Source organism: Misgurnus anguillicaudatus, chromosome 24, assembly GCF_027580225.2.
Source record: "Misgurnus anguillicaudatus chromosome 24, ASM2758022v2, whole genome shotgun sequence".
Classification (NCBI taxonomy): domain Eukaryota; kingdom Metazoa; phylum Chordata; class Actinopteri; order Cypriniformes; family Cobitidae; genus Misgurnus; species Misgurnus anguillicaudatus.
Window position 1 is genome coordinate 2,820,390 of NC_073360.2, and position 25,440 is coordinate 2,845,829.

At 36.5% G+C, this 25,440-nt stretch overlaps 1 protein-coding gene across 2 annotated transcripts in view; it reads left to right on the top strand.

The window, feature by feature from the left end:
• arrb1 (arrestin, beta 1) overlaps window positions 1-25,440 on the top strand; it is a 39,589-nt gene that overhangs the window by 2,705 nt on the left and 11,444 nt on the right. For both annotated transcript variants that reach the window (XM_055195636.2, XM_055195637.2), the window contains 4 exons: window positions 21,198-21,228; window positions 24,022-24,082; window positions 24,260-24,304; window positions 25,217-25,413. In XM_055195636.2, the coding sequence (XP_055051611.1) occupies window positions 21,198-21,228; window positions 24,022-24,082; window positions 24,260-24,304; window positions 25,217-25,413 (334 nt within the window). The remainder of the gene's footprint in view (window positions 1-21,197; window positions 21,229-24,021; window positions 24,083-24,259; window positions 24,305-25,216; window positions 25,414-25,440) is intronic.

A 25,440-nucleotide genomic window follows, 5' to 3' on the forward strand; every position in this document is an offset into this window, starting at 1 on the left:
TTGTCTCTAAACTCTCAGCAGGATCATAAACCAGTTCAATGCTCAAAGCAATAACAAAGCTTTATGATGAGACTGAACAGTTCACTCAGTAATATCATATGTATCATGTGAGGAATCCCCTGTGACCTGTGATGGATCTCTCCCACAAAAAGCCATCTAGCTACCAAGTATCTTTTACATTAGCCAGGCCCAAACTGGATATGTAGCAGGTTTTGCCAATGAGACCCTTTATTGAAGGTTTAAAATATTTTACATAGGCTACACAAAAATGACCTTGTAATTTAATTTCAGATAACCAGAAATTATTTTTCTAATAATCCAACATGTTGTGTGTGTGTATATATGCTTGATACGTAGGTGTTTACAACGCTGATGGTCAAGCAATAGGAAACATTTAGGTGTTTTTAGGCTTAATCATACAATACTAACATTGTGTTTTACTGTAAAAAATTCATAATTCAAATAATTATGTTACGCTCACATAGCCACCCTTTTGACTTTGTCTTAAAGTGAAATGCACATGTCATCTTCTAGCCCAAAATCACCCACTTACAGGAGGAAGCAATATGGATTTAAAGCAATGTAGGGGCGGTTTCCCGGACAGGGATTAGACTAGTCCTAGACTAAAATAAATGTAAGAGCTGTCCAAACTGAAAACAACTTGCATTAACATATCTTAAAATACATCAGTGACATTTGTTTTGCCTCAAAATGCATGACAGTAATGTTTTTAGTAAGGCATGCTTGTTAAAACTATTTCCTAATTAAACTAAGGCCTAGTCCTGGCTTACAGGCGGAGTCCACGATGTTTGAAAAACGCTTTGGAAAAGGAGACGGGCCGACTTCCAAAACACACTTATAGCCAATCAGCAGTAAGGAGCGTGTCTACTAACCGACATCCTTGCCAGGTTGCGTATGTGTGGGGCGGGTCTATCAACAGAAGGTTCAGATTCTATTGGGGTAGGGGCGTATTTGTTTAGTTGATTTCAAATATCAACATTGGCTTTCAAACATCGTGGACTCTGCCTTTAAGCTAATCCCTGTCTGGGAAACCACCCCATAGTGTTATCTAAAATCTGAATTTTATTAAGTATCTGATTTAAATTTCCATCTTTCAAAGATTTGATGGCAAATTTAGTGTTTAGTTCATTGGAATAGCGTAACATTTTTTTTGTGGCAGAAATAAGCCTGCACACACTAACTCACGTCCCCTAATTATTTAAAATATTTTCTTGCACAAAACTTCAACACTACAGGCAACCAAACACACCATCAAACTTAAGCCCTAACCAATATAACAACCACAATCTGGCCTACCAAAACACAATTCCTACAAATGATTTTAATATGCCGGACGAGCCCCCATGTTCTGTAACGACCCCCAGGTATTTTTAAGCGGTGAGAAACCCATTGTGATGTGTGAGTATAGGCTAGCGCTGGTGGTCTGGAATTCTCTTTTATGGATGCAGGGTGATGGTAATATGTGGGATGGATGTGGTGACATCATAGAGTCAAGAGTAATACTGTATTGAATGTTCATCGAGGTTTATATGAATTGATTGAAAGGAAAGCTCCTGGAGCGTATAGGACAGTCATTTTCAAGCTGTTCCCAGGGGAGCCACTGCTCTGCACATTTTGCATGTCTCCTTATCTAACACACCGGATTCAGATCATCAGCCAATTAAGGGAGAGATCCATGAACAGAACTGGGTGGGTCAGTTAAGAGAGACAGTGGGACAAGATGGAAAACCACTGGTCTATAGCAAACATTTTTGTGAGGTATGTGAAGAGCCTTCTATGTTAGTTTATCTCAGTTAATTCTCAGAACATTTGGAGTCAGATGATGTTCCAAGTTCTGTAGTAAATTAAATAAAGCACAGGTCGAATAAGAAACTGAGTCTGTCTTTGTTACATAGAAGTGCCCTATAACATCCTAAAACATCTTTTATCTTCAGTTTTGTGATACTCCTGAACTGGTACCATATTTAGTTTAAAAGTCAAACCTCTCATAATAGTTTGCATGCAAACAGGGTTCCAAACATTCTCCATTGATGGATTTTTAAAAGTGGCAGAGCATGATAATTAAATAGTTTTGAGCTACATTTATGACTGTAATAGTTTTGTAACTGTTTCATTATTGCCTAATGTTTTGGAGGTCACTTTATAATTTGGTTGAGTAGATTTTTTTCCTGTTTTATACTGTATGTATTCTGTGTTTTATGTCAGTTTTTATGTAGTCACCAGTAAAGGACTTTGGTCTGTGCATGTTATTATGGTGTCTTCAGCAATATAATATTGTCAGGGTCTTGATTGTCAGGGTCTTGATTCCCAGGGTGTTGGAATATTTGGTCGAAAACTGGATTTCCCCTAGTCTCAGGCCACACTGGCAGTTAATGTTTTGAGTTTAGTAGAGGATTTAAAGTACTTTTTATAAAATTTGCAACTTATGCTTTAGTGCAAATAGTTTAATGCCCTTGACAGATTATGGTAAATGTTAGGGATCCACAGAGCTCATGATATTATTTCCTTTTAATAAATTGCTTTGTTGTTTTATTCACATTTGTTTGTTGCTTTGGATAAAGGCATATATTAAATACTTGTTCATCTGATAGTAAATGCCATCCATTTATCATTTGAAATGTTTTTTGCTAATGTAACTGGATGTGTTTATTGTATGAAGCTGTTTGAGCGTCTTAAGCTCTTTGGATCTATTTGAAATGTACTTTTAAGTCTCCTGTCAATGTGAACCTCCCATGATGCGAATGAGCTAAAAACACACCACTTTAAATTTCCAGTTTCGTTGTTTTGAATGAGTTCTCTCCTGTGCATGATAAGTTAAAAGTCATCTTCAAGCAAATGAAATCAATATTACAGGGGATTAAGTCAGATCTCACAGGAATTCATAAGTATTTAAAGGAGCATTTCACCCGTAAAAACATTAATCTTTATTGAAAGTGCATCATATTTGTAGTGGAAATATAACATACATTTCGAATTTGGTGCCTATTTGACCGAGAAAAGGGGTGTTTGTAGTCTCACTCCTTCAACAAAGATATTGGACTTCCTTCTTTCAATGATGCAAAATTATGATTTTTACATCATTGAAAGAAGGAAGTGCAACACTGAAATCTGTATTTCTCCCATCTCAGCGGCAACTGAGAAAATGATGCATGACCATTCAAAAACATGACTGGGGGTCTAACTATACAAAGCTTTATGCAAATGGGTAAAGTGTCCCTTTAAGATGGTGGCTAATTCTTATAAATGTGGTACACCTGAATATGATTATTATTAAAAAGCAATAATGAAGCCCCACCGCTAAACTAAACATTAATTGGGCAAAAGCAGATTGAACGAGCATAATATCGTAAAATATTGAGATTGTACAATTTTATATGAATCAGCATTTCATAAAATTGCTATGAATGCCATGAGAATGTGTTGGCCATTCCATGCTGCAGTATTACCATTGACTTTTAAACTCAAAGTTCAGAGCTTGATGACACATGGTTACTCGATACGCACAAATAAAGGCCTGACATGACTGCATAAGCCTTGTCTTAACCAGGTGCAACATAACAAAGAAAAAAGCCAACTTTTCTGTTAATCTGAGCTTTTGCCCAGAACTGGTTACTGTGATGACATATGAATTTTTTTTTATATATATTTTTTAGTTTAGGTGTAATTTTTTCTTTAGCTTGGTATATAAAGCATTGCATTAGCAGGACAGAGTTCACTGGTTCGATAAACAGTAACATATTTATATAAACTATAGATAAAACATATACCACACTGTAAAAAATAATTTGCTGCCTTAAAAATTTTTGTTGAATCAACTCGGATTTACAAGTCATTTGAACTTACTATTATTTATCTTGACTAGAGATGAGTTGTTATAACTACAGGTGAGTTGTTATAACTTATCAAATTAAGTTGACTTTTCTCAACTATATTTTATTAGTTGTGACAACTCATCTCTGTTGACATGACTTGTAAATCTGAGTTAATTTCACAAAAACAGTTTAAGGCAGCAAAGTATTTTTTACAGTGCATGATTGTGCTGTGTATATAGTTTTGGAATCAAGCTTTTTCCAAATTCATAAGTTTACGTATAAATCAGAGAAACCAACATTTCAGAAGAACTATTACCAGATAGCTGGCAATTGTTTTACAAATGTTTAAAACAAAAAACATATTTTCTGTGTGACATTCTAGGCTAAAAAATATTACCAATGCAAGTAGAGAGCGTTGTTGTGTAATAGAAATCTTACAAGATATTTTTACTCCACTTTTTGACATTGCTTGAAAACCTATTTATTCATGCATTCAATTTACACCAGTGCAGTGTTTCCCAATACTGGTCCTCAAGTACCCCCTCCCAGAAAGTTTTAGATGTCTCCTTATTTAAAACACCTGATTCAGGGGGTACTCAAGGACCAGGATTTGGAAACTGCACTAGTGCTTATCTATAGCCAGTGTTCACAAACCCTGTTGAATATTTACTACCCTCCTGCATACTTTAATTCCAACCCTGCTTCAACACACCTGCTTCTAATTATTTAGGAAGCCATGAAAAGCTTAATTAGCAGGTTCATGTGGGCTTGATTGGGGTTGGAGCTGAACTCTCTAGGACAGTAGATCACCAGGAACAGGGATGATGACCACGGCTATAGGGTCACAATGAACTCTGGTCCAGCATATTTTTGGCTGTAGTCTAGAGCAATCATTTTCAAACTGTGAAAATGCCAACTGTGGACACTTTGGTTTGCTATGACACTTTTGCTTTGTTTATCAGTTGCGTATGATGCACAGGTTGATTGATGTAGTATTTGTCCCGGCTGTCCTCCACTATGATTGGACATCTGCATAAAAAGTGTAATTGACGAGTGCATTTTTCAACTCTCAGTAACCAGTACAAACGCCCGGTGACCAACACTCATCAGCACTGATAAAACATCCAGCGCCTTTGCCTGATGTCAGTGTTTCTTTTGTTTGCTTTGTTTTTTAAATGTGGGGCTTCCATTTAAAAAAAAATGGTATTGTACACACCCGGCCTAAAGATGTTGGGTTGTCTTAAACCATGATTGGGTCAAATACAGTAAGGACAAACCCAACTGTTTAATCATCAGAATGTGTTAAAAATCACAATAAAATGTCAAATGTTCTTTCAGATCTGATGTATTTGTGGATGTCCATCTTTTTTTTTCAACGCTGTGTAAGAGCACTATGAATCATTTTGTGGTGCCCATGTAATGAGAACATCCAGTTTCTTTTGTAAACTCTTCTGTCTCTATCAGAGCAGACTCAGACAGGAGATACCTTACTGACTCTGAACAGCATTCAGACATCTCAAAATGACTGACACAAATTTATGTTGGCAAACTGCTCGATATATTTTATTGACCTTTTGACCTGTATGGCCGGGAAGCCATTCGATTTATTATATGTCAGAAACCATCATACAGTATAAGTCATCTGACAAGACATAATCTAAAAATTAAAAATAAACTAGTACTGGGAAAAGATTAATCATGATTAATTGCATACAAAATAAAAGTGATTTTTTTGCATAATATATGTGTGTGTATTGTGTGTCATTTTTATGTATATTTAACAACACACACACACACACACACAGATATATATATATATATTTATTTATTTATTTATTTAGGAATCTTTTTTTATTTTTTGTTATTTATAAATCATATAGAATATATTAAAAGTATAAATAAATATATATATACACATGTAAATGTTTCTTAAATACATACATGAATGCATGTGTACTTATATATACAAAATAACTTCACACACTCATATATTATGCAAAAAATCACTTTTATTTTATTTTGTATGCACGTTTTTTTTTTTATTAATCGCGATTAATCTTTCCCAGCACTAAAATAAACCTAAATCTAAAATATTAGAAATAAGTAAGTAAGTAGTAAGCCTTGCTTTAACATGCACTCTAACAAAAAAACAAACAAACTGGGAAGCTCAGATGCAAAATCTGCTAAAAATGAGCTCTCGACATGTATTATATGTTCATCAAATACTTTCGCTTCAAATCTTCTTAATCCCAGCCTCAGGCTATTCAGAAATCCATCTTTTTTGGCAGAATCCTTTAAGAGATTGATAAACAATGATCATTTACTAATAAACATGTCAGACACTTCGAGGGTTTTGCTTTTGAGCGCTTCATCTGTTAAAATGCTGAAGCCTGTCAATAGGTTAACTAGGTTACCTAAACAATTTCTACATGTGACACTGAAATCCATGCTCATAAACTTAAAATGGGAAAAGTCAATGGGGCCGATCACTTTGGTTACAAATATTCATGTTCATCAGAACAAAGACATGTATACAGGTTTGTAATTACATGAGAGTGAGTACATGATGACAGAATTTTCATTCTTGGGTGAACTATCCCTTTAACCTAAAAAACATGAATTATTGGCCACAGGATGATGAAAAGTCCTTTTGTATTTACAAAAAATCTTAAAATTTTATATAATATATATATATCATTAGCTTGACATCATGAATTGCTTCCTGGTCCAACCAATCTCAAGTGCCACAGGGAAATAACAAAACAATTACGCTAACGTACTGTACACTTGTTTCATAATGCAAAACTCCCCAAAACACCCAAACCTAATTTTTATGTCCATAACAAAATCCGAGATGACCAGACATGGACTCATGGACATAATATATTGCTGTCGGTGGGAGACTGTGAGTTTATAAAATTTTCACTTAAATGTGTCATATGAATAAATCAATAAATGAATAACTCATGAACGTCTGTTTAAATAATATCCTCTATTGAAATGAGTGGAGGCTTGAACTCGGAAACAGTATTGCTTACGTCATACTAAAGTAAAATTCTGGCAGTAGCCATAACTATTTCAGTCTGTTAAAATTGATTGTTTAACCTTAAAAACCTATTTAACCTTAGTAAATTAAATTCCAATAATATCAGACATCTATATTTTATTCAGGGATTAGCATACGTACCACAATTTGCATTACGTATAAAGGAGTGGAAGTTGTTTGTCTGTGAATGAGTAGGTGGTGAGAGGAGGAGTTTGCTTTCAGCTCTCATCATCTGAAAAGGCTTGACCACTGTTTGTTAAGAGCACTGACTTTATTTATTGATTCAGCCTGAAAGCCTCTGACATAACCGTGAGCAAAAGCTATTGTCAAAGCAAGACTCAAGCAACTGCCAATAAACGGTTTCTCATTATTCAAAGACAGTTAGAGAATTGGTTTCTATTCTAAATCAGCTGTTTATTTTTAATACACATTACAAAAGAACAACAGACTATGACAGCCTTGGACCACTACACAATATTTTTTGCTAAAATTTTCTAACATGTCTAAATGTGACTATTTTACATTCACTGTAAGTCATTTGCTTTAAATGGAAATTCTGTCATTAGTTACACTGATCATGGCATCATTGGCTAAGTGGCATCTTGCCCAAACATTACTGTTCATTTAGATTCAGAGAGTGATCATGTTGGGGTAAATTGTTATTAATTGTCTTTACTTTCAAATGGACCAATTTAGGATTTGTGGAGTGGCTATGAAATCATTTTCCATCACCCAATCATAGTCATAATAACCCACTGAAAATTTACACTATGCTTTAGGACTTTAATCTAAATATATTGTAAGTGATCATGGTGTTGATATACACTCTTACTAATAAAGGTGCTTTCGATGAACCTTTTTAGGTTCCCAGAATCTTTCAGTCAGATATTCTTAAAATAACAATTTTTTATAGTCGAAGGAACTTTTTCCAGTGAACCTTTTGCGGTTCTGTGGATGTTAATGGTTCTTTTATGGCAGTGGTTCAGTCCTCGGGCCCCAGAACATTTTAGATGTCTCCATATATAAAACACCTGATTTAGTTCATCAGCTTGTTAGTGCGTTAATTAAGGAAAAGTTTCAAACATTCTGGAAGGAGCCTGATGAGTGGAATCATGTGTTTTTTATATAAGGAGACATCTAAATCATTCTGAGGGGGGATGAGGACTTGAGTTGATATGCACTGTTCTATGGCATCAAGTAGCATCTATATTTTTAAGATTGTATTGCACAAAAGCACTTTTGGACACTTGGGGCCCTATCATACACCCGGTGGAATCAAGTGCAATGCGCAACACAAGTGTTTTTTGCTAGCTTCAGCCCGACGCAGTTATCATTGTCACGTCACATTGCTTAAATAGCAAATACATTTGCGCCCATTTGTACGCCCATGGGCGTGCTGGCTTGAAAACAAGGTGTGTTCATGCGCATTGTTGGTGCGTTGCTAATACACCATTGACCGACTAAAACATGGTCTAAAGTCAATGGCGCAATATTGTTTTTGTTATTTAAAGAGCGAGTAAGTAATATGAGCCTACAAACAGGACGACAACGCGCGTTTGCTTATTACACAAACGTATTTAAATATGGAAAATTAAAGGATTAAAATTGTAAAAGATTATAATTGAGTCTCTTGGACATAAATGAGGACAGGATTTTAGAAGGAATGAAGCTGAGGTCAGTTACAGAAGAGCTGCTTCACCTGTAGCCTGGAAAGTAAGCAGATTTGTTTGTTTTTAGAAAGTGCTAATATTGCATTTATTTGGAATTTCTTAAATGCTACCCCATGGACTTATTGTATATGATAACTTTGTACCTTTGGATATGGTGAGATGAGAACCATTTTTAAGTAATGTTTTTTAAAACACCCAGGGCTCTGTCCCAGTGCTGAAATGGGTGTACAAAACTTTAGTTTTTTCTCTTATTTGTTACAAATAAAGTTTTTTTACTTATGCAAACATTTTTATTTTGCATATTTGTAAATTATTTTTATAAAATATATTTTTTAAGATTACAGTAATCAAATACTTATTTTACTTATTACTCCGTTACTGAAATAACGACTTTTAAAGAGAACCAAAGTTTTAATTACAAATAACCATTTTGATAAATAAAACACAACGCAATTTTATAAACATCAATCTTAAACTGGTGGTCTTCTTCCTCTGCTTACAAACTCCGCCATGTAAATAGGGAATCCACCTTGGCGTGGGTGCAACTGGCTTAAGGATATGGGAGATGAGCCTCTCATTGGTTTCTGGCACGTTACGCCCAAAACACACACATAACTCATTACGAAAAAAGGAACAACCCTTTTAGACTGTGCGCCAGGCGCATAGACCATGTTTCATGTCGTTAAATTAGCAAAGGTGGATTCGGACACCCCTTAACTGCACTTGCGCTGTGCACTTTAGACTAGGTCTGGGGAAAAAATTGCCTGTAATTCTCATGTGTGTCTCATCAGTAAAGCCGGTTCAGTGATCAGTAGTAAATTGCCATTACCTGCTTTCAGATGGATGGGCATTTACTACACAGAGCCAAATTTCACCAAGAAGCTATGCAAAATCGTGTTCATAATCATGGACAACCTGATCTCACAAATTTCCGTGGTATTGTCACAGAATATTTAGCTCTTTTTTCCGTGTCCGTACCATGGACTTTCTTTTCCGTGTCAGTTTTTTATGTATTGGTTTTCCTAGTTTTAAACCATTGTCGCTTTTGAATTGGAAAAACTGCTGAGACAACTCCCTGCTGTACTCTAGTACACTACACTAACATAACATGTACTCGCTATCTATTTAACAAGCAGACATTGGTTAAAATTGCCCTCTCCGGGTTGATTTACGAATGTTTTCTTTTTCCTCACCGTCAGAATTAGAACTGAAATCCGGATAGTCAGGCGAATGAAGACTTGCATGCGTAAGACCGTCAGAGGCGAGCATGGCAGACATGCTTAGCGTGTTAAACAGAGAGAGCCTGTCATCTCTTTAAGTTCCACTTCCTTCCTCCAGTCAACCCCCACCTGGCTCGATCCCACCCATGCTCTTTATTCCTGAACCGCACATCCTGTGTCTTCACTGAGATGCAGAGGATGCAGTTCAACACGAATTTAACCTGTTCATGGACATAATGGAAACATAGAAATTGTTTTATTGTAAATAACAACATTGGATGCTGTTTAACCATGAAAGATGAATTCTGCAAAACTAATTTTGGATACGAGAAGGATATTATGCACGGTGTAACTATCTGAACTGGCAAGACTTTGGTCAAAGAGCTTCACCAGCGAGACAATGCTTATCGACCCCCTCTTTTTGCTGGTTTTAAGTTTAGCTAGAAGGTCCATCAGCTACATCTATCTGCCCACAGTCAATTCATTCACTGTCTGATGCATATTGTATACATAACTGGCAGACACTTTGTCTGACTTGTCAACTAAGTAACTTCCAGGATTCAGGGAGCTCTAGGTTTTGCAGGTTCACCTGGAAATAGTTTTCTCTGTTTAAGGCGTTCAAATATTTGTTTGATCAAGAGCTTGTGGTGGAGTCTTCAATCACAACATTTTAACTGTGTTTATAAAAGACAAAATCATTTTTATTCACATTTCTTTGCTGGACTAGTGGATATATTGCGCTGAGATTTGAGCTTAATAGAAACAAGATTATTGTTGTCCATTTAGTTGAGGAATATGAAGAAATGTAATCTTTAATGGATGCATTAATAATTTTAAAAAGTAAATGTGACAAATAGATTTACTTGTTTGACATTAGAGATACTAAATGGCATTACATATACCAAATGACATAACATTTACTGAATAATGGCATTCGTTTTTGTCAAAAGCTGCTGTGTAGGGTAGATTTTGAGTAAATTACTACCAATGTCAGTCTGTTCCTCAAAGCTTTTATGGTTTAGATAGAGATAAATACATTTAGCTTTTTTATGTTTGCTCATGTAAACATTACATTCTATTAATTTGAAACTGATATAAACCAATATTTATTTCTGAATGCTCTGTAAAATATTGCTGTAAAAACAATTCACTTATTAGGTTTAGATGTTGGCTTTGTTTCATTTGAAGTCACAATTGCAGCCATATGGAATACCATTCAATTCAATGGCTAATTTTTAAGGGGCACTGAAATAAGGAAGATATACAGCTTTGGAACAACAAAAGTGATGAATAAATGATGACAGTATATTTAACTAATAAAATAAAATAAAACATAATGTAACTGTAAATCTATTTAGGGTGTAAACTGTGTGTGGCCCTACAGTACACTCTCACTAACATGCAAAAGACAAACTGATTTGGATAATAAATTGAGAATAGCTTCTTTACAGCTATACTGTTTCACAATAATAAAAATATTACCCAAGTTAAATTAAAGTAGTTGTAGATCTTTAAAATCAAGTTTAAGAGTAAAATCAAGATGCTTATGCATGCTTTACTCTTGCATGGACTTATTTAAAAATTCATACATACACTTTGAAGTCACTTACTGTATATTCCCTGCCTATTAAAACCTGAAGTGAAGAAGTACATTGTAGGCTGAAAGCTTCCTGGAGCTTATAGTGCCTCTCAAGATTCATTTCATGCAAACATTCTTAGTGACATCTTCATGTTAACACATAAAGTAAACCTCTGTTGCCTAGTACAGTATGTGTATTCCCAGTGGGCCATTTTTAAAGCTTTCTGCATAAATAATGGCATAAAGGTTTTTAGGCTACATATAAACATTGCTAAATCTAATAAAAGAATAAGAAAAAATTTAGAAATTGCAAAAAAAAATGTTTTAAAAGAAAATTTAAGGTTTTTGTGAATTACCTTTGTTCCTGTTTGAAAGATTTCACAATCCCATACTAAAAAAATATGCCACACTGAAAAAAATGATTCATTGAATTTAATCAATTTTTTTAAGGTAATTGGTTGCAATCAATTTATTTAAGCTACATTTAAACAAAAGTTTTATATTTTATTTTACGTTACTAATCTTTTTTGTTTAAATGTAGCTTAAATAAATTGATTGCAACCACTTACCTTAAAAAAATTGATTAAATTCAATGAATCATTTTTTTCAGTGCATGAGACATCAGATGTCATTTCCTATGGCTCCACGGCAATATATACCTGAAATAAGCTTTTTGTTAGTTTAGGCATTCATTAAAGTGTTTTTTTGCCCAGCTGGCCATGACCTCTTGAAATGTATGTGATAAGAAATCTGCCATTGCTTCTTTTTTCCAGGGCGCTCGAAGCGAAGTTCGTCACAAAACATGTATGTAGCCCGTCATGTGTGTGGTTCCTTTTTTTTAAATATGTGTTCTGCGCATCGAGAGATCCTGTGTGCATCACATGTTTTGTCAAAATAAGTGCCTGCTGCAGACGCGTCTAAGGGGCTGTTTACACTTGGTATTAGGATGTGTTTTCGTCGATCGGACCACAAGTGGACGAGAGAGACACACCACGTCCACACCTGGCATCTACATCCGTCTCTTCCGTCCACCCTCGACCGCCTCTGTGCCGAACACTATGAGGGGGTGGCCCGCGAGACGGCGGGCGAGTCTCTCTGCTGTCATTCAAACCCGAGCGGGAGTAATTATGAGTTTATATGGACGCAAACTAATATTATGTCGGAGTCCACTGCTTGTTTAGCTAGTAAACATGCTGCACAGTGTTTTGTACATGAGTATGTAAGAGCTTTCTTTGAATTTTCAGCGCAATTGATGAAATAGGATCGCGCAACTTTCACACGCTTTCAAAACGAAACTACGGAGATCAGCCGCTTAGTTTTATCAATGAAAGGCTAAAAATAGCGCTGTTCACCGAATGTTCACGCCAGAAGTCAAAAAAGACGTAAAACTTGTGTTTAATACCTCAGATTAGATAAATGGGCGAAGAGAAGGCGGTCGCGTGTGGCTGTTCGAACGCATTCAACCACATGTGCGTTCCGCAACTTCAAAGCGATCTGATCGAAAGTGGTTTCGACCACCTCTGGATGTGGTTGAAAGTGGTGGAAAGTGGACGAGCTCAAAACGTTTTGAACACCGTTTACACCTGGCATTAACGTCGTCCACTTGTGATCCGATCGACGAAAACATATGTTAATGCCAAGTGTAAACAGCCTCTAAAGGGTTTTTAATAAAAGAGACGCTCCCCTTTGCCAGATACTCGCATAATCTCATGCGTAATCAAACTTTACTGTTAAGGGAGTGTCTTGCGTGTATTTTGTGAATGCGAGCGTCCCTTTTATCATAAACGGTTTTGACGCGTGCAGCAGGCACTTATTTTGACAAAACACGTAATGCACATGGTTTGCATGACGCAACAAACACATATTTTGAAAACACCAGTAACAAACGACACCCCGAACACTTATTTTGAATTTGCGCCCCTCAAAAGAGCAGTCACGAGCCTCCACTGATCAAAACATTGTATTGTTGTTTGAGCATCCTGACCAAACACACTCTTAAAATGGATGTGTTAAAACAACACATTAGTGTTGATTCTGTGACAACACACTAAATGCGTTATCCCAGAATCCACTAATCTCTGTGTTATTATTAAAACAAGACATTTTGTGTTACTTTTAACACAACTTGTGTTTTATTTTAACAAAAAATCAACACAAAATGACACATAAAAGCGTGTTAAAAGCTTTGCATGTCAAGCTCACACGTTCTCATACTGTAAAAAATCTTTGCTGCCTTAAATTTTTTAGTTAAATCAACTCAGATTTAACTAAAGTCGTTTCAACTAACTCGTATTTATCGTGCAAGATATAAGTTGCTACATCTTTCTAAAAGGAAGTTTCAGCTAAGCTATAACAACTCATCTCTAGTCGAGAGCAATAATACTAAGTTAAAATGACTTGTAAATCTGAGTTGATTCAACTAGAAATGTTAAGGCAGCAAATATTTTTTCAGTACATTATTAAAGTAGATTATTAAAGAATTTGAATAATGGGAATGTCTCTTAAACCAAATTTCCTTTCTCCCAGATCACTTTATGGCATGACAGCATTGTCTGCTAATACAATAATTAATTTTTAATTCCTTCCTGGTTGAATTTGTCAAAGCAACCAGAAGTTATTAGAAAGCAACAAAAATGAATAAATTATGTCTACATGAATGATACATTTAGAACATGAATTCTTATTTTGATGAAGTGTATTCGGAAAGCAAAATATAAGACAACAAATTAAGATGTGGACCATCTCGACCAATCTTTAGAAAACTAATAGGACAAAATTAAGATAATCAAACGTACTGTTTGATCTCATATCTTGCTCTTTTCTCACCATCATCATGAATGAATCCTTATTCCAAAAGCTTGCCATTTCCTTTTGATCTCAACATCCAGCGACGGAAAGCCTGGTGTGAAAAGGCAAAATACTTCTCGCTGAAATGGCCATAAATTATCAAAATTGCTATCTGCCATTACTGTGCTGTCTGAGTGCATACAGCTGTAGTGCATGAGCCTTTCACTTAGAAAAAGCTATTTGACTCTGGAGAATCCAGAAAGGCCAGCTGAGCATTTGTCTCTATATGGATGTGCCTGCACAGGAACGATATATATTCAAAAGTACTGTGGCCACCAACAGCCATTTGCTAGTAAGATATGACTTAATGCAAGACAGTTCACTGTCCAAACTTTCCAACCATGAGTGCAGTAATATTATGTGGGTAGCTTTGCGTGTTGATTATGTGTAATTGTTTTAAATTTAGCATCCTTGATTTTATCTCAGTCGAGGTGAGCCATTCGTAAGTTGATTTCTCCAAAGAGCATGAAGACTGGAGCTCTTTTAATGCATTCCCAGGTGTAAACGTGCACTAAAATAATGTATTTTTGAATACTAATTGTGTTTTCCCAAATAATGCCATATATGGAGTTTTCAGGAAACCCGTTTGAGTTTATTTTAGCAAAAATGTCTGGTGAAACAACATTACATTTCACAGTCTTAAATAAACACTGTGTTATTTATAATTGAAGTGTATGTAGCCACACTTTTTAACAGTAGTTCACAGAAAGCTAAATGTTCAATTGACACCATTGTGTATAGCTCTGAATGGCCTGGCAATATAATAACTAAATAATGAAATCCATTACTCATTGCCATGACAACTCTATAAAAGAGAAGTTGTTAACTTGGTACAAGGGTATATTACTGTGTGGTGTAGTGAATGGATGCCTGCTGTTCCATGATAGTTTAAATAAAAGGACCTCATTAACAGTGACTAATTTACATATACATTTATTCTGTTTTTGGATACATTGACTATTGACTATCAATGTACAAACGAGGAAGTATAGTGCACGTAGTCAACACCAAAAATAGATAAGAACATGAACTTTGTACTTTTATTTTTACGTATGTTTTGTCAAGTATGGTAACCCATACTCGAAATGTTACCTATCATTTATCCCTTCCCAGTAAGTAGTGACACACACACACAACGGAGCAATGGGCAGGGACTGGGTTTAGCCCTTATTTACACTGCACGCATCTCCAGTGCGTTCACGTGGTGCCAACTCACACAAGGAGCATTTTAGGATTAAAGCGTCAGGAGTCGCGAGACCATGTGATTTGCCTGTCCAACTTGTTTTTTCTTGAGTTTCTGTTCGCTAACATGGATAAATTGTCTAAATGATAATATTTTGTACAGTTTAATTTAGTTTTGTGTGTAGTCATATAAAATACATCCTCAATTATGTATTTATATTTCACATACATTGCCTGTGAGCAAGAGGATATAGTAATGTGAAATACAGGAGTCTGCTGGGGTGTTTATTGTAAAATTGACAGGTTCTTTGACTTTTATTTTATATTTACACTGTAGTGTGTTTTGGGCCATATTCCATTAGAACCAATAAAATTCCCAATAAAACCAAAAGAATTTCTGTGATGGTGTCTATTGTTTTTTTAGCAGGGTAGTCAGGGCACTGATCAGGGAGTCGGACATTTTAAGGGCTGTTTCAAACGCGAAATCCTTCCAGTGCAGTGGAACATTCGTCTCTAACGCAAAAACCAGTGAGCATCGATGGTTCCTATGTTCCCTTACCGGAAATCACGTGACCTTTTCTGAAGCTCGCCAAACCGAAAATCACGTGATCCAACTCAATAAACTTTATGAAATGTGACAGAACTTTTACAAAGACAAATGTTTGTTTTAGTTTTAATATAAACACACATCGCTAGACAGTTAGGGACCACAATCTACTCAATATTTAAAATAATAATATTTATTTAAAATTGTAAAAAAAATTATATATTTAAAATAGAATTATATTTCTCCAATTTTATGAACAGATATGTAAGAGAATAATGACAGCGTTTTTCACAATGGGCAGTGCAAATAATGCAGTGTAAATAAGGGGTTAACGTGCCTTGCTCAAGGGCACCACATTTGCAACCTGCCAGCCATGAGACACAAACTGGCAATCTTTGGGTTACAAGCCTGACCACTAGGCTGCAACTGCCCCAATCATAGAATATTACAAATCTACCTGACATCTTTAACTATTACTGTGGGTTCACACTTTGAGGCGTCAAATTCGTGTCTATCGTGTCTAGTTTGCCGCTTGAACATTTTGAGTTTACTCGCTTCATTCGTGCGTGAAACCGTGCGTGAAATTCTAGTCATCGATACATTCATGCAAAAATTTTCGTCATGTGAGGGGCTTCTGCGGATCCGCTCGCGTCCTGTAATCAAGTCACTACTAGAGCAAGCTCCTGATTGGTTAATGCGGTGGGTTTTTCCGCCAAAGTTAAAAATTTTCAACTCGCTCGTTTGCCGCGGCAACGCTCAATTGGCGAACTAGACGCGCAAAACTACAGCGCCGCGCTAAACACCTCATTTGCGCCGCGCGTCAACGCATCCACATTGACTATGAAATCACATTGAAATCACTCACGCTTGACGCCTCTACCGCGGCTGGTGTGAAGACACTTATACCACTAATAATCTGCCCTTCTTCTTCTGCAACCTGTAAAGCAATGTTGGCAGCAATCATGTGTCGGTTTTTGAAGCCAGCTAGAGAACTCAACTTTTCTTATCGACTCTTGCGTGTCCTGTTCCGAGTGGAAACAGTCTTGGAAAAACCTTTGTATGACCCTGGCCACTGTACTGTTACTCAGTTTCAGGTTGTTATTGATCTTCTTATAGCTTAGGCCATCTTTGTGGAGAACAATCATTCGAATTCTCAAATCCTCAGAGAGTTTTGTGCCATGTTCAACATCCAGTGATCGGAATTAGAGAATTGTACTCAAAGCATCAGATTTTAAGTGCTCTAATAAAAGATACGCACATTTGTAACATGAAGTTGATGAATAGGACATGTGGCTTTGCATGGTTAAACGAAATACATCTATTATCACTTAGGGTATACTCACTTTTGTTGCCAGCTATTTTGACATTAATGGCTGTACGTAAGTTATTTTCTGAGGACAGTAAATCTATACTGATATACAAGGAGCACATTGACTACTTTAAAACATATCCAAATTTCATTTCTATAGTATTGTACTTTGAGAAGATACCGTACTAAAATGTTTACTCACTTTGGTGACATACTGTATATCAGTGCCATTGCTTAGGCCTAAGATGCAAACCAGTATTGTTTTTTGTAAGGTATGTTTGTAAAAACTTCTTAAATGTCCTAATATAACTAAGACCTCCTGGATTAACCAAAACCATTCATCCAGGAAACCGCCCCTACAAGTTTACAAAAGTGTCTTTTACTGTTTAAATATTGTGATGATCTTAGCACATTGTGAATGCTGTTGGGATGACTGCACCCACCTTTACCAGAAATGATGTGGTTCATTAAAAAGAAGGAAATGTTTGTGTTATATTTCATTGTTGTGTGAGTGAATTGAATTCACCCTATGAGCTAATTATTGTGGTCAATTCCAACTATGTTTTGTACAAAAAAGTCAAAGATACCATAACCATCCCACAAAATGTGTTTTTAGTAGGAAGCTAATGGTTTGCGCTCATAGTAATAGACTTTTTGCTAACTGCCTGTAAAATCTCCATCACTGGCCGCTTTTTGCTTTATTGTACCAAAATGCTTCCTCTGAAACCATAATGTGCGTTAATGAGGACACTCCTCTAATAAGGACGTAAAGCTGAGAGGATATGCTGGTTCCCGGCGGGATTTGTGGAGACACCATGGCTAATTTATGGGAGCATTAGGACTTAACAGAGAGGAAAGCTGGCTAATTTTATTAGGGTCCCTTTAACTAGAACAAACATGGCTGTGGGCTATTATGACATAGAGCTCCAGACTGAAAAGACACCATGAAACTTCACCTGCCTCATGCAAACATTGGTCACAAAAGCTGCAAGTGCAAGACATTGACCTAACAAAGACCTTTGGAGTATAATAAATATGCCAATATATACTTAGTAAAGGAATATGCTTAAACAGTAGTGGCCAAAATGCCCCCTTGGGTAATATCATGTTTAATTGACCCAAAGATTGTGCAACAACCGTTAAATGCAGAGGTAGTTCCAGTCAGTTTCATCACCGTTGTAAATAAATTTGCTATTGGTTACCGTAGTTCCAGTTGCAAACAGAGTGTGCTAGATCTAACCCCATTTATTTCCATAGTAGGAAAAAAGAATACCATGGAAGTAAATGGGGTCCTCGAGTGGTTTGGTTACAGACATTTCTCAAGGTGTCTTCCTTTGTGTTCATCAGAACAAAGAAACGTATACAGGTTTGTAACAACATGAGAGTGAGTACTAAATGATGACAGAATTTAAATTTTTGGGAAAACTTAAAACGTAAGCAGTGAGGTACGAGAGGCTGTGCTGTATTGTGAAATAAGTTGCGGCTGAAGGGCGTTGTCATGGCTGCACCTTCAGTGTCGTCCACAATACAGCACTAGCCTCAAGTACTTTCTTTCTTTGCTGAAACGGTTACCACACAATACAAATTTAAAAGCATACAAATGTCTCAACGCAACCTTCATGAAGTAAAATCACGAAATGCCTTCCTCCAGCTGGGAAAACAATGTCCCTGATTGACTGTAAACAGCAACAGGATGTTTCATAGGCTACTGTATATGTTTACATTGCTAAGGATGCTATGCAGTGATACACAAAATCATTGGGGGCAGCGGTCGTAGCTGTTTTATTGTAAATAAAACAAAGCTATTGGCCATTTAGAATTAAAGACTGGAACCAACCGCTTTATGAAGGATTTTAATACATGACATGGTTCTTCACCTCCACGCTGTGAATAAAAATCCTTTCCAACCTGCGGTGGATTATCCCTTATAATAAACTATTAAAATATTGCAAGTATGGTACAAAACAAAAAACATTAAACTTGGTTTAGGTATTTATCTGAAAAAAATCATTTGGCAAAAAGGCAAAGTACAGTGATTGAGGAAATATGGGTTTTATTCTAACATTTAAAAATGCACAGGAAAACAAAGCATATGTTGACAGGTTTTTTTTGTTTGTTTTGTTTTTTTGTTGGACAACAAATATATTATTGTGAATAAATGCATTCGTAAAAGCAAACAGCGGTGTACACACAATGCAATGTGCTTCCCTTTATCTCCAGTGTCACGAATGAATCAGATGTAATATCTGTTTGATATTTAACATTTCCATTTCGACACATAATTTGATTTATTTACAGATTAACAAATTAGACGCTTTTATTTCTGAGAAAAAGAAAACATAAAAAACAAACCTGACTCTTTGCCCAAAAACAAAGAACACATTTTGTAATAAATCAACACAACAAAACAGCCTGGCATGTGCCCATCAAATCATCATCTGATTTACAACTTAATTTGTTGTTTGCTGAAAGGTCCTGTCTGTAAAAATAATGGACTTAATTGTAGATGTGGTGCTAATAGATTTGTTTTTATTTCTGTGCCACTGAGGCAGGCAGTCAGGGTAAAAATGAGCCAATCAGGAAAATGAATGGTCTGTTTATCCTGTTCCTTCAACCAGTAACCGGTAAGGGTTCAGTGGAAATTATTACAGCTAATGTGCCTTTATGTCACTCTTTTGCTGCTTTATGCTGATAAAAGTATTGGTAAGAGAAAAAGATTAATACAGCAATATACAGCTGCGAAAAATACTAAGAGACCACTTCAAGATTATTTTTCAGTTTTTCTAAATGTACAATGTAGGTGATGTACAATACTGACTACATTTCTGCCAAATTACTAATAAAATAATGTTTTTATTTACATTTATTTGCATGAAACTGAAAATGGACTACTAACAAAAAGATGCATACCTGTATACTTTAAGTTTTAACTTTTATTAACCTTTGATTTTTTTATGGATGTAACGGTTACAGAATGTCAAACTATAATATTTAAAAAAGTTGAATGTGGGTTTGGTGTAAATACAGTATATGCCGATTATGCTTAATAAACTGATAACATGTAAGGTGACCAATCAGAACATGTTGTTTTTTGCTCATTAGTCGATTTCGTGTTGCATGAAAACACCACCTCGCCGTTTTGTTTATGTACGTATGTCTCATGTTTGTGCCATTTATCTTTTACAAGCGAAGTAAACAAAGTAATGCATAAAAGTCTGTGCCTGACTCATGCAGAGAAACTGCAAAATTTAAAGGTTGTGTTACATTTACAGGCTCTGCAGACATAAGAAAAGATACAACAGTAGCTTTAGACAGATTTTTAAAGTACTAGACATACTATAGGTGGTGACATTACTGTCTGCGAGAAGCCTGTCAAATGTCCCGTGTAAGCGCAGTTTTCTGCATAGCCGGTTTATTGATTTGCATGAAAACAGTTTTCTATAATAAGCAGATTTTTGATAGTTATTCGCTTATTCTGTGCATGTAAGCGCACTCATTGTCATGATGTTTGAATTATAGATGATGCAAGCGAACCACAATGGTAACCTTTATCCATTTTGCTAAATATAATCACACAGCCTCTGTCCAAAACCCTATCATTTGTAAGCATGTCAGTCAACAGGTTCTCAACAAATCTAAATAAGCAAATTCACAATTTCTGATTGGCTAGTTTGTGATTGGTTTAAAAATAACATGAACCAGCTTCATACCTGTTAAACTTTTTTATATGGATCCAAAGAGGATCTATTTGAAGCTGTAATCTAAATAAACAACAACAAACACATTGCATAAATGTATTATTTTATAGTAGTTTTTTTTGTTATAGTAATATACTGACCACTTGTCTTGACCATGTATTTTAAAAAAAAAAAAAAACGCTCATACAGTAGCACCCACAACTATACAGGCAGGTACTCTGTAGCTGTACCTATTTGATACTTACCATCATTTTTCTGTTTCACAGGGTGTTCAAGAAAGCAAGTCCGAATGGAAAGGTAATTTATATCTCCTTTATGTCTATTGATAATGTGTCAGTAATTTTCTAACCTGATACTGCAAAGGTTTTCTGTCAGTCATTTTTCTCTGCTTTGTCTGTTATATTGATTATGACTGAATAACCGCAAACATTGAGCAGCAAAGTATCTCTTGTTCCTAAATGCGATTTGATGCACGGCTAATGACAGTCAGCCAGACTGATGAGAACTCATCTCACAATGGTTATTTGGTGGTGGGCATATAAGCCATACGTCTATATGTTGATCATTAGCAGGGAGGCCTGTGGTGCGCCGCAACAGTCCTTGAGCAGGAAGCGGGCGTGGGGCGAATATGAAAGAGGGCCATGTGACTCCGCAAAGCTGCGAAAGGCTTTAACAACACATCCATTATATAAACTTATATACAAATGCCACCACTTAGTGAAGTGTTGTAATGAGGAAAGCATTTTGGAAATTGACAACAATATGATTGAACACAACTCAAAATCATTGCATTTAATTAAAGTGTATGAAAGATAAATACGTCTACATACACACAGGAAGGATTTTAATCTAGTAATTGATTATTTTAATATGTGGTTAATATGATACATGTCATATTTCATGTTATCATAACAGGCTATAAAGTATTTTAACCCTAACCTAAGTTTTTATTAGACTTACTTTTATTTTAGTAAGTTTTTATTAGGCCATCAGTTTAGTAATTTTCTTATTAAGATACCGACAATTTACCAATCTTACAAACAACCCTATTTGTAGAGTAGCGAATAGGCATCTAATAGAAATCCTGATAATCCCTCATTTTAGTTGTATTCATATTCAAGATACCCAAGTTTGAACGTAAACATGGTCGTTTTACATTGGTGGATTCCATGCACTTTGAGGACTTCCCTACTGAAAAATCCAGCTAAGACCGGTTTTATCTGGTTTTGCTGGTGTAGCAAGCTGGTCTAGCTATGTTTTGGTCACTTTTTAAGATGGTCTAGCTGGAAGACCAGCTGACTCACCAGCATGACCAGCTTTGCCAGAATGGGAGGACCATCTTAAAACAGCTAGTGCCACATTCAACCAGCTAAAACCAGCTACTAGCTTATGCTGGTCTTAGTTGGATTTTAAGTAGGGTTTGCTTAAAAAAAATCAACATTGGGTTTAACAGATTCGCCCAACAAACCAATGTTTCTGAGATTAGTCTGTCTGCGGACTACAAAACATGGGTGTAACAGGACGGGGCATAACTTGAAGCAGGGGCGTAACTTGATGTTGTCCAAATCATACAGAACCATGAGATGTCAAAACAATACAGCAAATGGCGAACTGTTGTGAAATCTTTCCAGACGAGCGCTGTTTTCATTCTAATCCTGCCCTCAAACCTAACCCTAAACCCAACATCTCACGGGATTTAGGACGTATTATATCCCATCGAGTCAGAACCACTGTTTTCATCCTAATCCTGCCCTCAAACCTAACCCTAAACCCAACATCTCCCGGGATTTAGGACGTATTATATCCCATCGAGTCAGAACCACTGTTTTCATCCTAATCCTACCCTCAAACCTAACCCTAAACCCAACATCTCACGGGATTTAGGGAATATTATATCCCATTGAGTCAGAAATGTTGTTTTCATCCTACTCCTACCCTCAAACCGAACCATAAACCCAACATCTCAAGGGATTTAGGACGTATTGTATACCATTGAGTCAGAACTGCTGTTTTCATCCTAATCCTACCCTCAAACCTAACCCTAAATCCAGGGTTTGCTCTGAGCGGCAAAGCAGCCGACGTGTTTTTCATTGTCTGTCGATTGAGGGGAGAGGCAGGCCTTTGGTTGTGTTGACAGAAGTTTAAAGTTGCTTGGAACAACCGGAGAGTGCACTCAGTCACTGTCTCCTGTGTGTTTGTGGATCTTTTACCCTCGATCAAGGTCAAAGCAAGGCCCCGCTTTTTAAAGTTTCTGCTAATATGACAGTTTACAGAAAAAGTGCGCTCACATATTTTATTGACAGGACAGATGCCTAGCTGGTTGCATTATAAAAAGCCGCCATGCACCGCTCTTTTTTGAAGTGACAAAAACCTTTACAGGTGTTTAAAACATGTTTAATTGTCCCGTAAGGGGCCAGTCACACCAAAAGCGCTTTAAACGCTTGCAAACGCAAGGCGCGACGCACTGCCTTTTTTTAAAAAGAGCAGTGCGACGCGGCTTTTCATATTGCTAAGCAACCACCGAGTCAGCTGTCTTGTCAATCAAATATTGAAGCGTGAGCGCTCTTTTGCTGTTAACTGTCATATTAGCAGAAACTTTAAAAAGAGGACGCTTGCTCTGACCTTGTTTGAGGATGAGAGGTGCACAAACACGCAGGAGGGAGTGAGCGAGTGGAGTCCGGTTCTTCAAAGCAACTGTAAACTTCACTCACCACAACGTAAGGCCCGCCTCTCCCCTCATTCGATTGGACAATGGAAAGACGCGAATGACGTCGGGCGCTTCTTCGCTCTCAGCGCTCCTTCAAAAGGCGGCAAAAACCGCAAGGCGCTCGGCGTGCATAAACAGCGCGCAAATGCGCCCTGCCCATAGAATATCATTCAAAAAAGGCGCCTGCAACTGCCATAAACACTTTTGGTGTGACTGGCCCCTAAGTCTTCAAAAAACATTTTTCCAAAAGGTACAATTTGGGGGGGGGGGTGTCATCTTATAATCAGGGTTGTCTTATATTCTGGACAATACAGTGTATTTGTTTGAATTATTCTGTTTTTCCAATAAATATTTTTCTGAAGAGTTGTTGTTTTGCTTTTCAGTTAACTGTGTACCTTGGTAAGAGGGATTTTGTTGACCATGTGGACCTTGTAGAGCCTGTTGGTAAGAAAAATCCTACACTATTCCTAATGACTGGGTACAAGATTATGTACCATTCACTAACCATTGAATCTTAACCATTGAAGGTGACATTTTCGCATTTTATTGACTGCTTTTTACTAACAACTATTTCCCAACAGAGCAGGATTGCACTTTATCATAATTTATCTCCTTTTGCAGATGGTGTGGTTTTAATTGATCCAGAGTACTTAAAGGAGAGAAAAGGTGAGGAGGGAATAAGCACCCTTTTAAAAAACCTTGTACTCAATAACATTCAAATTTGCCAAGAGTGTAGAATTAAAAGTAATAGATTTTAATATGGACTAAGCAATTCACACACACACACTATTATACAAGTGGAGTTGATGTAACATTTACTGTCATTTTGGTTGTGATTTCACTTTTAAATAAAAAATGTGATGTGACTGATTAAGTGAACGCATTTAAAGGCTCTCTAAGCAAATAATGTGCGACGTCACTTCCTGTTGATGTTTGAACTGTTTTCAAACAAACGGAGCGTAGCTAACGCCTCCCCCTCTCTCTCCCGTCCGTGCTTTCATGAACGCGCCTAACCCCCACCCCCAAATCCTTCTTGTCGTTTATTGGCTGGAACACTTTGTTATGTTTTGTTGTGCTAGGTTTGGCCACTATGTTGATATTGCCGTTTGTCGAGCCTGATACAGAGATCGCGTTTTTTTACAGTTTGATCAGCAGCAAGCAGATAGTGAGGAGATGTTTGCTGTATGTAACAAAAAATGTTTTATGGTCTAAAACGCGTCAATTCGCTTAGAGCGCCTTTAACTGTCATGAGCTATTAAAGTGCAGAGCCTTTAAGCAGAGATGAGCTTAAATACTTTGTGAAATAATTTTGTATGTTAAAATACACAACATACATGTGAAATTGTCCTTTAGGTGAAATATCACCATTAGGCTAAAATGCACTATAGTCAACATTCAAAGTGGATCAAAAAAGTTAATCAAAGTTGTCCAAATACAAGAACATGGTATATTGTTTTAAGACAACTTTAAATGTTCACAAGTATCCATCCCTGTGACTATAAGCAGTACAAATTGACCCACTGCAATATATAAAAACTAACCTGACTAGTGGCCCTTGAATCTGTCTTTCATTCACAGTTTTTGTGACACTGACGTGTGCCTTTCGCTATGGGCGCGAGGACTTGGATGTTCTCGGGTTGACTTTTCGCAAGGACCTCTTTGTGGCCAACATTCAAGCATTTCCTCCGGTTCCTGATGATAAAAAGAGCTTAACACGTCTTCAAGAGCGACTGATAAAGAAACTTGGAGAACATGCCTATCCTTTTACCTTTGAGGTGAAACTTCTTATTCTCCTTTGCTCA